The sequence below is a fragment of the Enoplosus armatus genome, chromosome 16, assembly GCF_043641665.1.
Source record: "Enoplosus armatus isolate fEnoArm2 chromosome 16, fEnoArm2.hap1, whole genome shotgun sequence".
NCBI lineage: Eukaryota > Metazoa > Chordata > Actinopteri > Centrarchiformes > Enoplosidae > Enoplosus > Enoplosus armatus.
In genome coordinates, this window is record NC_092195.1 from 22,113,168 (window position 1) to 22,129,091 (window position 15,924).

At 44.3% G+C, this 15,924-nt stretch overlaps 1 protein-coding gene across 1 annotated transcript; it reads left to right on the forward strand.

Annotated features, from left to right (window-relative positions):
- The first annotated feature begins 795 nt into the window (after positions 1-795).
- Positions 796-13,790, forward strand: pogza (pogo transposable element derived with ZNF domain a). The gene is made up of 22 exons (XM_070922214.1): positions 796-832; positions 1,380-1,571; positions 1,645-1,854; positions 2,460-2,545; positions 2,886-3,041; positions 3,432-3,715; positions 4,728-4,885; positions 5,224-5,324; positions 5,422-5,568; positions 6,075-6,209; positions 6,375-6,449; positions 6,795-6,892; positions 7,169-7,321; positions 7,517-7,576; positions 8,019-8,134; positions 8,883-8,940; positions 9,537-9,708; positions 10,207-10,623; positions 11,096-11,398; positions 11,533-11,733; positions 12,163-12,293; positions 13,321-13,790. The coding sequence occupies exons 1-22, from the start codon at positions 796-798 to the stop codon at positions 13,610-13,612; spliced, it is 3,582 nt and encodes a 1,193-aa protein (XP_070778315.1). The 3' UTR covers positions 13,613-13,790.
- Positions 13,791-15,924: the final 2,134 nt, after the last annotated feature.

Sequence of the window (15,924 nt, forward strand, 5' to 3'; positions counted from 1 at the left end):
AGGTGTGTCCTCTCTGCAGGTGATGGAGGAGGTGGAGAGTACAGCAGGCGGTGGTGCTGACCTGCTGATGGAGTGTGAGAGAGACAAAGAAGAAGAAGAGGAGGAGGGGCGTGATGAAGGTGAAGAGTTAAAACAAACCTGCTGGATCAGGTGTTTGATATTTCCCCGTTCACATTTTTAATACTCAATCCAAAACAACAGAAGGATTTTAACAGCAACAGATGCTTTTAATGCCTTTCTCATTTTAAGAGAAACAGAAACTTCTTTTTCTCTTAACAAAGCAAGTCAAACATCTCAGATGTGTTTAATGTCTGAACACAACCAGCTGTTCAAGAACGGAATAGAAAACTATCAAATCAACAGTGTGATTGAAACCATGAAGTATCTGATGAGACATGAAGTAAAGAAGACTCAGATGTTACAGTTTCTCCTCTCTCTCTCTCTGCAGCTCTGGAGGCTGCTGTCTGTCTGATGGAGGAGGAGGAAACAGACCCCCCCCCAGCCAGGATCATCCCCATCCCAGTTCAAGCAGTCAGCAGCTGCACCCCCCCCCCACATAACAACACAGTGCAGGTAACAGGATGCTCCTGACAGCACTGATCTGAAGGTGTCAGGTGTTCACTACATGCACTTTATGTTCTGATCAAATTCATACTGTCTTTGTTTGTTATTGATTATCTGTAGAAGTTTTAAAAGGTGAACTTCAGTCATGTTGTCAGTCTGAAAAGTTTGCTTCAGAAGGTGTGTGTGTGTGTTTGTGTGTGTATTCAGTCTTCAGGTGTTCCTCTGGGCTTCATGGTGAACGGTTGGCTCGTCTCCCTCCTGCCTGGAGGTCAGTGCAGCTCTTCTGGGTTTAACTGCACTCTGAGTGGAGGTTCTCTTTATAGAACTGAGCGAGATGATCTTATCAGGGTTCTTAGAGCCATTATGATCACAGATAGCTGTTCTTTTACAGAACGTTCCTGTACAAGAGTCTCTGTTCACATCTTTTCCAGACCTGTAGTTGGTTTGTTTTGGTCTGAATCAGTAAAAGCTGGATGAGAATGTTCAAATATCAAGAAGGCAACGTACTTCCTCATAAATAAATAAATGTATCTAACAAAATTTTAACAAAATCAATCTCACCACAAGGTCCATGTTGTTGCTGTAGCAGCTTTCAATCAGATCACATGATCTTCATCAGCAGATGTAGTTTGTCCGGTTGTTGATGTTTCCATTTGATATCAATGATGTTTGAAAGCTTGAAACAGCAGTCAACAAAAACAATCTGCTGATGAAGACTGATTGAAGTGGTCAAAAGCTCTGGAATAAGTAAATGGATCTCAAATCTATTGATCTCATGGAAGCGTTTGTAAATTATTCCCATGTTCATCGTGCAGGTGGCGGTGCACAGCTGAAGCTGCGCGCTCATCCTGGAGGTTCAGCCAGTGGTTTCACCACAGTCCAGATCCCCATCACTCTGACTGGGACTCAGAACGTCAACACCACCCCCTCAGCCACTGCTCCATCCCCCGCTCCTGCTGATGCTGCTGCTCCTGGACTTGAGGCTGACCCCACCCCTATCATCACAGGTAAACACCACCAGTGTGATTGAATTTAAAGAAGATGATCGTTTTCTAACCTCAGTGTCTCTCTGGTGTGCAGGTGTGGTCTCAGGTGAAGCAGCTCAGAGGGTTTTGAGTGACCACAGTGTGAACTTCAAATCCAGCCCCCCTCTGACAGGGCTGAAGACCCCACCCAGAGCCTCCCCCCTGACCCTCTCCTCACTGCAGGCTACACCCCCAGCACCACACCGGACCAAGCCCCCTCCCAGCAGCAGTAGACCTGCAGCTCCTCACAAACTGCTGCGCAAAGGTTTGATTGGTTTGACTGAAGCTGTGCAGATCTGAATGTTTTTGTTAATCTTCTACGTTACAACCACAACGTGGCGTTCACACTAAATCCGAGATTCAACAACACTTTGTGCAGTTCTACTTTGAACAGAAGAAAACCAAAACTAATGCCTGAAAGATGTGACAGTTTGTTCTGTTTTATTTATGTCACCAGACTACAGTCGATGTTGAAAATACTACTGCAGTAATATTAAAATGAGGTCACTACAGTCTAGAATGGATCTTAATGGGAAATCAAATCATGGAACAGCTCAAACTGCAGACAGCCGACCTAAATTTCTGACCTCCCAGAAATCATCCAATCTTCTGATCGTTCTGCACATGAATTGGGCATCGTGACCTTTAATGAACCCTCAGTCCATCCTCAAGGCCAAACGTTGGAGTCTGGCTTGAGTCTGACACGAATCCAAACAACAATCGAATAGAAATATTCTACATATCTGCTGCATCATTTTACATGTTTCACCAAAATTCAGCCTGACAGATTTGGGATCTGTGGACACGCCACTAGAATTTAAATAAAGTTCTGTGAGCTTGAACTGTGTGTTGTGGTCTGTCTCCCCTCAGGTCAGCTGGGACCCGTCTCTCCTCCTGACTGTCTCATCTGTATGTCTCAGTACAAACTCATCATGGAGCTCAGAGGGTTCGTGTGTGTAAGTTCAGCAGCTACTCGTAGACAAGCCCACTTCATACGAGCTCACTGTGTAGATGCAGAAGGAGTCTGTGCTCTCTCCATTTAAACAAAACACTGCTGCTGTAAATATTGAGTCTTCAAATATAATTCCACCTCCACTTTCCAAACACAATTGGCAGTAAAAAGTCTGTCATGTAGAAGCAGTGACACATCTCATGACTTTTACTTTGAAATCAAAGCAGTGAATGCTTCCTCATTGTGTGGTGTCATAAAACCTTCCACAAGAGCTAGACGTGTTTTGATGAATGTGATATCATGCTGTCAGGGGGTGATAATCCCTCCTCCTCCTCTTCCTCCAGCTGTGTAGCCCTGCGATCACTCAGAGTCTGAAGAACCTGAAGAAGAAGACCACCAAACAACGCAGGAGGAGCAGAAACAAGATCAAGACGTCCAAAACCTTCAGAGACCCTCAGAGCTCCAGTAAAGTGTCCAAGACTCGACCAGGACTCTCTGCTGTGAGTTTACATCAGTCAGCTCCTCATCAGTACCAGATCACTGCTCTCAATTCCTTTTTTTAGCTTTAGCTTCTGTTAAGAGTATTTTCGCAACACCTTCCTCACAGATAAAGAAACAAACAACCCATGTTATGTTATATCCACAACACTGTTATTACTCAAATGACATATCTGACGTTGGTCTCCAGTAGCAGCACATTCAATCATGTCTGCAGTGTTTTTATACTCACATGTTTGACTGCTGAACATCTCCACACCTCTGCTCCTGCTGTTTGAACCACTCAGTAACTGTATGCAGAGTAATCAGATTACTGAAGCTCACGTAAACATGCTGAATGTTTCTGGTCACATGATGTCTGACATGAATCTACTTCCTGTGTCTCCTTTCAGTCTAAAGGCATTTCTCCGCTCTGGAGGACCCACAGACTGTCTGATGACTTCCTGTCAGACCAGATCATCAGCCCCAGCCCCCCCTCCACCACCTGCAGCCCCCAGCACTACCAGTCTGAACCTCCACTTGACCCTCCTCATGGTAAACTGGTGATACTGGTGGAGGACTTCTATTATGGCTTCACCTCCGGACGAAGCTCCGTAGAACCCAAAGTGATAGGTAGTAAATTCACCGGACCGCACCGTTGCATCCACTGTCCCAAGACGCTCCGCAACAACATCAAGTGAGTCACACACACATATCTGTTTGAAAAGTGTAATGACCTGTTTGAATTCAAGATAGACATTCTGAAGTAGTTTGCCTTGTAGTCCAGCAAAGGGTGCTCTAAAAGTTCAGTTTGACTTATTTCATGCCCTGTTGACTGATCAGTAAACTAAGCTAGTAACGTAAAGTTGTTTGCTACAAAAATGGAGGACACTAGCAAGCGGACAGTCACGACACCAAAGCATCTGAGAAGCAGCGTGTGGAATGTTTCGGGTTCTACACCGTAGATGGCAAACACACAACAAAGATAAGACAGGCAGCTGTCTACTGCGTGGCGACAACAAACCTGCAGACTCAAGTGCTAACTTGCAAACCAAGTTAGGCAGCAGAGGAACCACAGACAAGCAGAGCTACGTCAAGTGTACAACCTCGTCTGACTGCCTACCGTTCAGCTGCAGCAGGCCGCCTGCCGGCTTATCAACGATAAGATATAGAGGGGTTTCAGGATGTCATGGTGGAGCCACAATATGAAACAGTCTGACACACAGTGAGCTGTGACTGTCACATAAACATGTGTCATTTCAAATTCATTGACAGCCCTAGTATGTCCTACAACTACATGTTTCCTTCTCATCTTCCTCTTCCGGGACTCTGACAGCAGCAGGATGAGGTTGTTGTTTTACTGTTTAACTCGTGTGCTGATGCGTCTTGCTGCTCCAATAAAGATGGAAAGTGTTAACTGCAGCTCCTAAAATAATACTCAAAGCCAGAGAGAAATGGAAACGAGCTCCTCGTCTTCTCCTCCTCAGTGTTGTTTTTGTCATTAACCTAAAAAGTTGAGTTTCAAGATGCAACATGAGCACAATTCTGCAGCTGATGGAGACGATGTTTTAGATCCAGTATTAAACAAAACAGCTTGTAGCAGGTTTATACTGCAAGTGTGATCATCCAGAGAGTAAAGTCTGTCTGTCTGTGTCTGTCACTCTCTCTCTCTCTCTTTCTGCCTGTCTATCTCTCTGTCTGTCTGTCAGGTTGATGAGTCACATGCAGCAACATGTGTCGACGATGTCTCAGCAGGACAGAGACGTGGACTCTCTGTCTTCATGTCCTCACTGTTTCCGTCACTTCACCTCTCCGTTCAAACTGCAGTGCCACCTGGAGGCCGTTCACAGTCAGTACGAGTCCACAGGTCTGTAACACACACACACACACCTGCACTTTAGTGTCACCTGAGCTGTTCCACATAGAGACAGTCATGTCTCCCAGACGGCAGAGGTGTGATCACATGATCCTGTTGAAGGTGAGACAGGTTGTGTTCTCACGTCATTTCCTCTATGAAGAGAGAGGTTATTAGTCAGTTAATTAAAGCAAGGCGTCATGGGATAATGTGATGTCAGTGTATAAACAGTGGATTATTGATGTGGCTGTAAACATCACCAGGGTCTCGTGGGATTATCTGTGATCCAGTTTGATGCTGTTGTCAGATCAGATGTTGTGTGATGTCATGTGTTTGTGTCGTTTACAAAGCCAAGTGTAAGATCTGTGAGCTGGAGTTTGGCAGTGAACCGGCCTTCCTCTGGCACATGAAGAGCACTCACAAGCCAGGAGAGATGCCCTACGTCTGCCAGGTCTGACACTGGGAACCAGAACCACTCCTCCCACATCTTCATCAACACTATTTTTATTATTATTATATATGTGAATATTTGTGTGTGTGTCCTGCAGGTGTGTGACTTCAGGTCGTCGTTCTACTCAGACGTCTGGTCTCACTTTCAGCAGGTTCACGCTGATACCAAACACCTGCTGTGTCAGTACTGTCTGAGAGTGCTGCGCAGCAACACCTGCTACCAGCAGCACTTCGCCCGACACCAGGTACACAGCAACACCTCCAAGAAGACAAATGAACACTCTCATTAAACATGTTCAAGACCAGAGGAGTCGTGGTTACAGGTTGTTCGTCCGTCCGTCCGTCTCAGGAACGCACAAACGTCCACTTGGACTGAAGGATGAACTGATTAGGTCAAAGGTCACTAAGACCTCACAAAACAGTTTTTGGGCCATACCTTGAATTGATGCAGTGATTATGACAACATGTCATACAGATGTTTCACGAGATACAACAATGAAGTGATTTTACCCAAAAGGTCAAAGATCAACTTCACTGTGACATCATAATGTCCATTATTCAGCACCATAACTCAGGAAGAGAAGGGCAGACTGGGACCATGTCTCACACTGAATAGGGGACACTTTTGACTCGAAGGTCAATTCTGAATCAGGGATTAAACTGATCTGGATAAATGAAGAGCTGGTGTTGACATACGTCCCATCTGACATGCTGTGTGTGTGTGTGTGTGTGTGTGTGTGTGTGTGTGTAGAAGAAGAATGTGTTTGGCTGTGATAAGTGTCGTCTCCACTTCCTGTACGTTAAAGAACGTATTGAACACAAACTGCTGCACCACAGGACCCACATCAGACCTCCACAACTCACCGGACTGAAACCTGGAACCAAGGTACACCTCGAGACCCCAACAAATCAACAACATGAAACACAGCAGATATAATGTCCTGTCACAAAATAACAACAAACTAAATTCACATCAGCATCAACCAGAGGAGACATCTGTGGTCTGTCATCTCAGTAACAGCTGTCTGTCTCTCTGCCTGTCTGTCTGTAGGTGACTGTGAGGACTTACTCTGTGGTCGAAGCATCTAAGATTGAAGACCAGCTAAAGAGAACGGCTCCATGCAGGGTCAGTCTGTAAAGTCCAGGTATACTGAGAAACTGTTAAGTGGTATGTAGTCCAGTCCAGACTGATCAGCAGTCTGTGTTTACTGCTAATTAGCTAATGTTACCATGCTAACATGGTAAACATTATACCTGCTAAACATCAGCATGCTAGCATTGTCATTGTGAGCCTGTTAGCATTTAGCTCAAAGCAGCGCGGTGTGTAAGCAGCATCAGTCTGCTTTGTTTCCTGGCCATCAGTCGTCGTCAGATCGTTCTGTCGAGTCACATCATGCCGGTCTGAGAGTCCACCTCAGTCCTCCACATGTTCTGTTTGGCTCTTCTCATGTTGTCTTCTTCTGTGTTCCAGGTGGTAGATGTTGTCCTGCCCCCGCCCAAACAGGAAGCTTCTAAGAGGAAACCAGTGGAGAGTCTGGGACCACTGCTGTCCAACCTGAGCCAGGAGAGGTACTCTAAGTATCTGTAACTCATTGTCCAGTCCTGTCGTGTTCTTCTGTTTGTCCGTCAGCTGCATCACAGACAGTGTGTCTGTTCTGTTACAAAGAGACGATGGAGTCTAAACACGTGTTTCATGAAGTTAGGACTCTGAGAAGGAGGAAGTGCAGCAATCTGTTTTTAAGTGTTAATCTGAAATCGGAGTCTTTAAGAAGTATGTCTGTAAAAACCTCTGTATACATCTGGACGTCCCGCACCATGTCTCTCCCCTCTCTCTCTGTGTTTCAGTGAGGCAGCCGGTGTCTCTCGTCCCTCTCCGCGCTGCGTAGAGTGTCTGTCTTTATTTCGGGACTTCAGGTCTCACTTCCCGTCTCTGGTTCACTGCTCGCTCTGCAGGTTCATCACTTGCTGCTCCACGTCCTACGCCAACCACATGATCAAGTAGGTCACAGCGTCACACGTGTGCATCTCGTTGGATTGATAAGTTATTGAGTCCATAAAATGTTGTCCAAGTGACGTCTTCAACAGTTTCAAACCCAAAGAGATTCAGTTTACTGAGACGTGTTAATGATTAAGAAATTACTCTGTCGTATTCCAAAATAAAGTCATTTTGTCTGTGTGTTGATGTTTTTACAGTAACCATGCGACCTGCAGGAAGAAGCCTCAGTACAACAGCATCTTTCAGTCAGACTCCAGGTACTGATGACTGATTCATTCACCCACAGGCTTATTTAATGTACAACCTCAGTCAATAGATTCAGTGTTCTGGGGTTTCATTTCTTGTCTTGAAAAAGTTTAGAAATCAAATCAAAGTTCATTTAGACCTGAAATCTTGTTTTCAACTCACGTCCTAATTTAGATTCAAGGGCTTGAAGTTGTTAAATCTGTACTTTGTGTTTTTTATAAAACATAATAAATGTACTTGTTGAATTCAACACAACACATATTTAGTTGTGTTTCTTCAGTTGATAATCTCATGAAACATCTGAACCAGAAGGGACCTGATCAATATTATAGCTGCACTAATCAATATGTTTATCTTGACATTGAATCAGCTGACTGTGTCCAATGGGAAGATAATGCTGCTCCTGTTAATAAGATGATAAACTGACTGTGTGTGTGTGTGTGTGTGTTTCAGGTTGTCACAGAGGTTGAGGTGTGTGTCGTGTATATTTTCCACCTGCAGAGGAGATGTGATGGCCAATCACCTGACAGAGAGACCGGAACATCACTGCATCATGTTAACACACACCGGTAACACACACACACTTAATTTGTTCCTTTGAGACTTGATAACTTGATAACCTTAAACCAGGACTTTAATGATTTGAGTTTAACAGATTAATGTCCCCACAACATGAGTAATACAGGCTCTCTCTCTCTCTCTCTCTCTCTCTCTCTCTCTCTCTCTCTCTCTCTCTCTCACACACATACATACTGATACTGATGATATACTTTTACTGTGATACTGACAGTACTCCTGTACTTTTACTGTGATACTGACAGTACTTGTATACTGTTACTGTGATACTGACAGTACTCATATACTTTTACTGACAGTACTCACATACTTTTACTGTGATACTGACAGTACTTATATACTTTTACTGTGATACTGACAATACTTATATACTGTTACTGTAATACTGACAGTACTCACATACTTTTACTGTGATACTGACAATACTTATATACTGTTACTGTAATACTGACAGTACTCACATACTTTTACTGTGATACTGACAGTACTTATATACTTTTACTATGATACTGACTCCTTATATACTTTTACTGTGATACTGACAATACTTACATACTTTTACTGTGATACTGACGATACTTACATACTTTTACTTCAGGAAGGTTTTCAATGCAGTATGTTTACCTGTAGTGGAGTATTTTCACAATATGGTATAGTACTTGTACTTCAGTAAAGGATCTGAGTACTTCTTGATCTGCTGCCTCCAACTGTCATTAAGAACAAACTGTGTTGCTGTTTCAGAGCCGAGTGTTAACAGCACTGAAACACAGAACGCACAACCAACTCTCAGCTGTTCCAGGTAAATACACACAAATCACTAATAATAATGAATCGCGAATACACATCTAACACCAGTGATTATCATCCTTCTCAGTAAAAGCCTTTCAGATGCCAGGAGTCTGAATCTGCAACAAGATCTTAGGCAAAGAAGCAGAATATGAGGGCAGCAGGCGGTGAGGTGCAGAGGTGTTTGAGTTGGCTTCAAATGCTTACATGTCGCTCAGTAAAGCACAGGGTTGGGTATCAAACCAATATACTGTCTGAATACTAGAACTGAGTACCGAAAACTGTCATCATCTAAGTTTTATTACAGATAGATATACATTATATATAGACACATTTATTTATTACATCTCATGTGTTGTTGACATATTTTTTGTGCAGTTAAAGCATCTCAACACAAGGCTCGTTCTTCTCGTTCTTTCTTTCAACACATCTGATGGTTCTTTCTTCTTCTTTCTCACATCCCTTTCTTCTTCTGGTCTTTACATCACTTCCTGTCCAGCCATCCATCAGTTCAACAAAATCAAATCTGATCAGAAATCAGCTCAGGCTGAAACAGTTTGTTTTCTTTTTTAATTTTTATTTATTATTATTTACCCCCCCTCCCGTCAGTGTTACATCATCCATTGGTCAAGGGGGCGGAGCCTTCATCCCCATCCACCTCCTCCCCTCCGGTCAGACTTCCACCCAGCTGTCAGTCAAACCCCTCACCTCCCCCTCCCCCCTCTCCTCTCCCCCAGCCATGACCATCAAGTTCCTGGGGCCCCGCCCACAGCCTGAGCAGGTGAGCAGAGGGGTTTTTAACACAGGTGATCACCTGACTTTGTGTTTACTGTATTGTTTGATACAGTCAACTGATAGGAGATCAGTACAGGGACCAGTTATCAGCTGATTAAAATCAATATCAAGATATCGACTAAAATATGTTTCTGATATTGATGAAGATCAATATGAGTCACTAATGGAAACTAATGCAGTTTTAAACCTTCAGTATTTCATTTTGTAGTATATGTCAGAATCATTTGAACAGCAGATTTCTCTGATAACATATATGGCTGCAATGATTATTAGAAATATTATGTCTTTTGTAATTCATCTACTGATTATTTTCTCAATTAATGGTTTTGTCTATAAAATGAATCTGGAAACAAAAGTTCATTCACATTTTCTCTTCATTCACCTTCTGGAGGTTTGGAGGAAACATGAAATAAGATGCACTGTGGTGAATATCACATGTTGGTGATGATGATGATGACGATGTTTGTGTCTTCCTCCTCCTCAGTGTCCGGTCTCTCCTCTGTCGGCCTCCCAGCTCTCGGTGGTCCTCTTCTCTCTGTGTCACGGCCTCCCTCGGGCCTCTCAGCGTTACCAGACGTCTCCTCTGACCATCCGGTCGTGGATCCGGCAGCAGGAGCGTCAGCCGTCAGACAGGAAGTGGTGCCGGAGGACGGAGAAGGTGGCGGAGTGGGTGTTGAGTCAGAGAGAGCAGCAGCTGAGTGTGAGCGAAGACGTCCTGCTGCAGACGGCGAGGAGAGCTCTGGGAGAGGACAGCCAGCTGATGGACTGGTACAGCTGGACTGTAGACTTCATGCTGAGTCTGCAGACCACAACCACCGACAGCAGCCCGCAGCACCGAGGAAGACTGCCAAAGAACATCAGAGACAACAGCCACACATTCATACACTCGCTGTCCTCACAGGTCAGAAGTTATTCATTAATACTTAATCCATTTGTTAAAGGAAAATCAATATCAATTCGTCAATATCACAAATTTACCTCAAGCGCTGATCCAACAGTCTGCAGTGAATCCTCCTTCATCAAACTATAAAGTTCAGTTTGTGTTGATTCAGCCGTAGTGTTTCTATCATTTTATATAACGAGAACACAAACCCTTCTCTGTTGGCTCTGTTAGCATGGTAGCTAATGTCATCATTAATAAAACTGCTGATTTAGTGGTTTCATAACGTCCTTCAACGGCGGTCACAGAGCAGTGGACACACACACACACACACACACACACACACACATTATATGGGCATGAGTGTGTTAAACCTGAACAAAATGTTCATCAGATTGATGATTGTAATGTCAGCAGGACAAACTGTCGGCCACGTTTCTTGGGCTGATCAATCAAAGTGATTGTGTTTTTAATGTGATTGATTGGTGTTCAGATCCACAGTAAACGTGTTCCTCCTCACTGTGTGGCCTCCATGGACGAGTTCTCCATCTTCATCGATTCAGACGGCTTCTCAAATCAGAACCCTTCATCCTTCCAGCTGTTTGGCTTGTCTGAAGACAAACCTGCGTTTGATGTCGTCCTCTCTGCTCTGTCTGACGGGACGTTCCTGCCCCCCCTGCTGTTCTTCAGAGGAACCCCATCACATGTTCCTGAAGGGTTCCCAGACAACGTTCTGCTGGAGGCTCGACAGGAAGGATTCACAGACCAGGAACGCCTCCACATCTGGTTCAACAAGGTCTGTGAGAGGATCTGAATCAGCATAGAAACAAAAACTACAAGAAGTTAAAAGCCTTTCCTCCCACTCTTACTGTGAAATCCGTCCCAGCTGACAGTTTGGTCATGTGACATCATGTTTCCCTCTCTGTGCAGGTGTGGTGCCCCCGTGAGGCCTCTCAGTGTATCAGTGATTCTGTGTTGATGGTGGACGTCCATCGTGGTCACCTGACAGACGAGTTCAGGGACAGTTTGACCTCTGTATCCACAGACGTCGTCTTCATCCCGTCAGGATGCTGCTGTCGCCTGCAGCCGCTGGACGTCTGCGTGACGCCGGTGCTCAGAGACTTCCTGCAGGTACTCTCACCTGTCTGGTCTGTCTCACCTGTCTGGTCTGTCTGGTCTGTCACACCTGTCTGGTCTGTCTCACCTGTCTGGTCTGTCTGGTCTGTCTCACCTGTCTGGTCTGTCTCACCTGTCTGGTCTGTCTTACCTGTCTGGCCTGTCTCACCTGTCTGGTCTGTCTTACCTGTCTGGCCTGTCTCACCTGTCTGGTCTGTCACACCTGTGTCTCGTGCTGTTTTTGCCCCTAAAGTTTGAAATATTTAACTTCTGTGTGTTAAATCATCCTTTGTTCTTCTTCGCTGATCTTCATCTTTTGTGGTGTTTCTGACACAGCTTCATGTTAATCAAAGTTTTACAGGTTCTGTCTTTAAGTGAAAAATAAGTTTGATAAGTATAATTTCTTTCAGTTTTTTAGTTATATCTCATGTATTGATCCTTCAGGCTCGGTGGACTCAGCTGGTGTCTCAGGGGGGTCTAGATGGTCTGGGTCTGGATCAGCTGGCTCTGACTCTGGCCTGTTGGCTCAGTGAAGTTTCCTCCACCCTGAACTCAGAGACGCACATTCTGCACAGGTCTGAACCACTTTATGTATAAATATATATAATATATACTCACTGTTGGAGTTGGGTTAGGGTCAGCAGATTATTTTCTCCATTAATCGATCGATTGTTTGGTTTGTAAACATTCTGCTGTCACAATGACCCAGAGCCCCGTCACATCTAAGTAACCAAGATGTCTGAAAACACGTCCACATTTCACCTAAATTCAGCCAAAAGAGATTCAGATGAAAGCCCTGACTCAAGCGTCTCAGAGGTGCCATGATGAGAGCTGGTCCAGAGCTGGTCCAGTTCTCTTAAAGGAACGGAGCTTCAGGGCTTTCCTGTCTCATCTCCTTTAGCAGAGGCTACGCTGGACCATCCTTCACCAATTCCTTGCCGTCCCACAATTCCTTGCGGCAGCAACATTTAAAACGACCACGGCAGACCCACATCAATAACATGATCATGTAGCCTAGTATGAGTGCAGTTGGGTCCTCTTAGCTGCGGCTGTCTTCTCCTGAGTCCTGATGAGTTCTCCTTCACCGATCACAGGAAGTCACAGTTGTGTCCTGAGCTCCTGTTGAGCTGCTTCCCTTTGTCCTGTTCCTGAGTGTGCTGAAAATGAAACCCCTCAACTGCTCCTTACTGAGACTGAAGGAAGAGAGTAAAGGCTGGAACAGTCCAGGTGATCTCCGTCAGAACAGATTCACATCCACAGAAACTGAAACTGAAATCAGATTCACACTGGACTCGCCCTTCGATTGTACGTTGTTAATAAAGTTCTGTTGACAAAACAAAAACTCAGAGTTTAAGCACAGAGCGGGACGACGGAGGAGGTGTCTTGTATGTGGATACATTTTGGACTTTGTTTTTCACATAATTAAATAAGAAGGTAGCTAGCTTAGCAGATCTCAGTAGCTCCACCCTCCTGTTTTATAAGACCTTTAACCAGATGTTTGTCTGTAAATGACATTAGACTTTAATCCAGACCAGTTGACTTCACTGCCACTGAAACGAGTGCCAACTAAAGCCAGTCTTTGTTACCGCGGTAACTCCTCAGGTCGTTTGCCGTGGCGTGTAACCTGCAGGAGGTGGAGGATCGAGGAGAGGCGCTGAGGATGATCCGAGCTCTGACCGAGGTTCTGGTCCAGCCTCTGGAGACCTCAAAATCTCCACCCTATCCAGAACCAGAACCACAGCTGGAGCTGCTGCTGGTGATGGAGGAGGAGGAGGACAGGGAGGTGAAGCAGGAGCGTGACGAGGAGTTGCTGTTAAAAAGCCCCTCAGCTCTGCGTCTGTTGTTTGATGGCGACAGTGATCAGGACTCGTTTCACGGTTTCCATGGCGACTGATTCAGTTTCTCCAGCTGGTGCGTCTCAGCCTTGAGACAACCTTGAATGAACGATCATCTTGACGTTCGTTCTGTTAAACGCGATCGATGATTTCAGGATGTGAAGTGTAAAAACTCATCTGAACTCTTTTTATTCAGGAACATGAAATATTGTGATGTTTTATAATAAAATAAAGACAGTGTTGGACTGAGAGGGGACTGTGTTTTTGTGGATTTAAAAGTTCATGGATCTGAGCTGGTCTCCTCATCGTGAACTTTCACTTCAGTTTTCCCTCCCACACTGTTACATGAGGTTTCACCACACACACTCGAACACTCCTCCAGGTTCAGGTCTCGCCTCTGATCCAGTTCTCAGTGGTTTCAGGTTTAAACTGTGACGTTAGTTTGAATTATTGACCATTAGGATGATTTATTGCTGAGAATCAGAGAAACGTTGAGCTATTATCATCGAGAGGAGGCTGATGTTTATACACCGGGGGGGGTGTATAAACATCAGAAAGGAAGGATTGAAGGACAGGAAGACAAGAAGAAAGGAAGGAAAGAATCTGAAAAAGAAAGGAAGAAAGATGATGAAATCTTCTCTCTGATTGCTCGACGTGAAACAAACGAGAGTCTAAAAGTTATTTCAACAATATTTTACTGAATTTCGAGAACAGAATGTAAAACAAACACATGACAGCAAAGACAGACAGGAACAGATCAGAGACCAGAACCTGAAACAAACCAACAGCCCACAACAACCTGCAGGTCCAACAAGGTCACACAAACACACAGCAGGTTTATTTTATTTTAAAATAAATCTTTTCTAAGATACCATGACCATGTTGACGCCTGATAACGCTTCTGTCTGAGAGAAACCTGGGAACGTTCTTCAGTCTCGTGCTGCCGACAATCAGTAAATCAATTAAGACATTTGGACATCATGACCATCAGCATGTAGCAACTCACTGTGTCACTGTTCTCTATTTATCTGGACCCCCTCGCCCCCTCCCAGCCAGCCACACCTGGATCAACACACCTGGGTGACTGAAACTCCCGATCTCTTAAACCCACCAGTCTGATGGGAACAGTTTTTCTCACCAGCTGTTTGTATTTAAACAGTAAACTGGAGACGAGCCTTCTGTTGACATGAGTCTCATATACAGCCTATATGTCACACACACACACACACACACACACACTGCAGCCTCTCACGTAGGCCTGAGCTGCATTCAGCTGCATTCAGGAACATCATGTCTATGTGCAACACATCCCGCCGTCACTGTTAAATATAGAAACCATGAGAACGCCACGACCCCGCCCCCCGAGGACGGCTCTGATCAGCTGGGAGATGCATGATGGGAAGGATTTCAGTACAGTTTGACCTCCGCTGTCCTCGGTTTAAATATGGTTTTCGATTTAGGACAGATCAAACCCGAGGATTCCACCATGAGTTCAGGTCAGATAGCTCCAACGCTAACTGCTGCTAACGTCTCCTCTTTACGTTTCTGTTTCTACATCTGTTCAAACAACATGTCAGTCAGACAGAGAGGCGACCTGTGATAATTAGGCAGTCGTTGATCAGTAATAATTGTGGCAAAAGCTAATAATTTGTAAAGTTTCACGTAAAGTTAATTAGCTTCTAGGTCCAGTTAGCTTAGAGATGGCAGTTATTTCAGTAAACTTTATTTCTACAGCAGCTTTCAAAACCCCAGTTACAAGGTGCTTTACACATAAATACAATCCCACCAAATACGACAAACAGATCATTTAAACTAAACAACATAAAACCAATAATAAGCTCTAAAATGCCAGCCAATACAGGTAGCATGGAGTTAGCTTCTAGATTCATTTAACTTAAAGTTAGCTTGTTTTGTGTGGTTTTGATGAATGTTAGCTTAGAAGTTAGCTTAGAAGTAACCTTTAGGCTCTAGTCATCTAAACATAGCTGGCTATAGAATGAGCTTGTTAGCTAACAAGATACAACATGTAAATCAGACATACTTGGAGCTGTTGGAAGGTTTAAATTGTATCTTTTGATGGAGCTAGCATAGCTGCTGGGTACTTGCAATGTTAACATTTATTGAATTGTGGTGGTGAATCTGCTAAATGTCAGAAGCTAACACTGATGAGGGAGCATCTGTTTAATTTAGCAGCTACGCTATACTTGGACGCAAAGTTTGCTCTGTAAACTAATACATTACAGTACGATGCCAGGTACTAGAACACCAAATAGCTACAAAAGATAGCTTAATGCTGGATGTGCTAACTGTTCATAGCTTCCATCAGCTAGCTATAAAGACCTAACATTAAGATGGCTATGCTAGCTGTTTT

What these genes read in the sequence shown, in the direction of transcription:
- pogza (XM_070922214.1), top strand. Translation starts at nt 796, where the DNA reads ATGGTGAACGGTTGGCTCGTCTCCCTCCTGCCTGGAG. An exon ending in AGCACTTCGCCCGACACCAG is followed by an intron (nt 5,569 to 6,074) that starts GTACACAGCAAC and finishes GTGTGTGTGTAG; the next exon opens with AAGAAGAATGTGTTTGGCTG. An exon ending in ATCTTTCAGTCAGACTCCAG is followed by an intron (nt 7,577 to 8,018) that starts GTACTGATGACT and finishes TGTGTGTTTCAG; the next exon opens with GTTGTCACAGAGGTTGAGGT.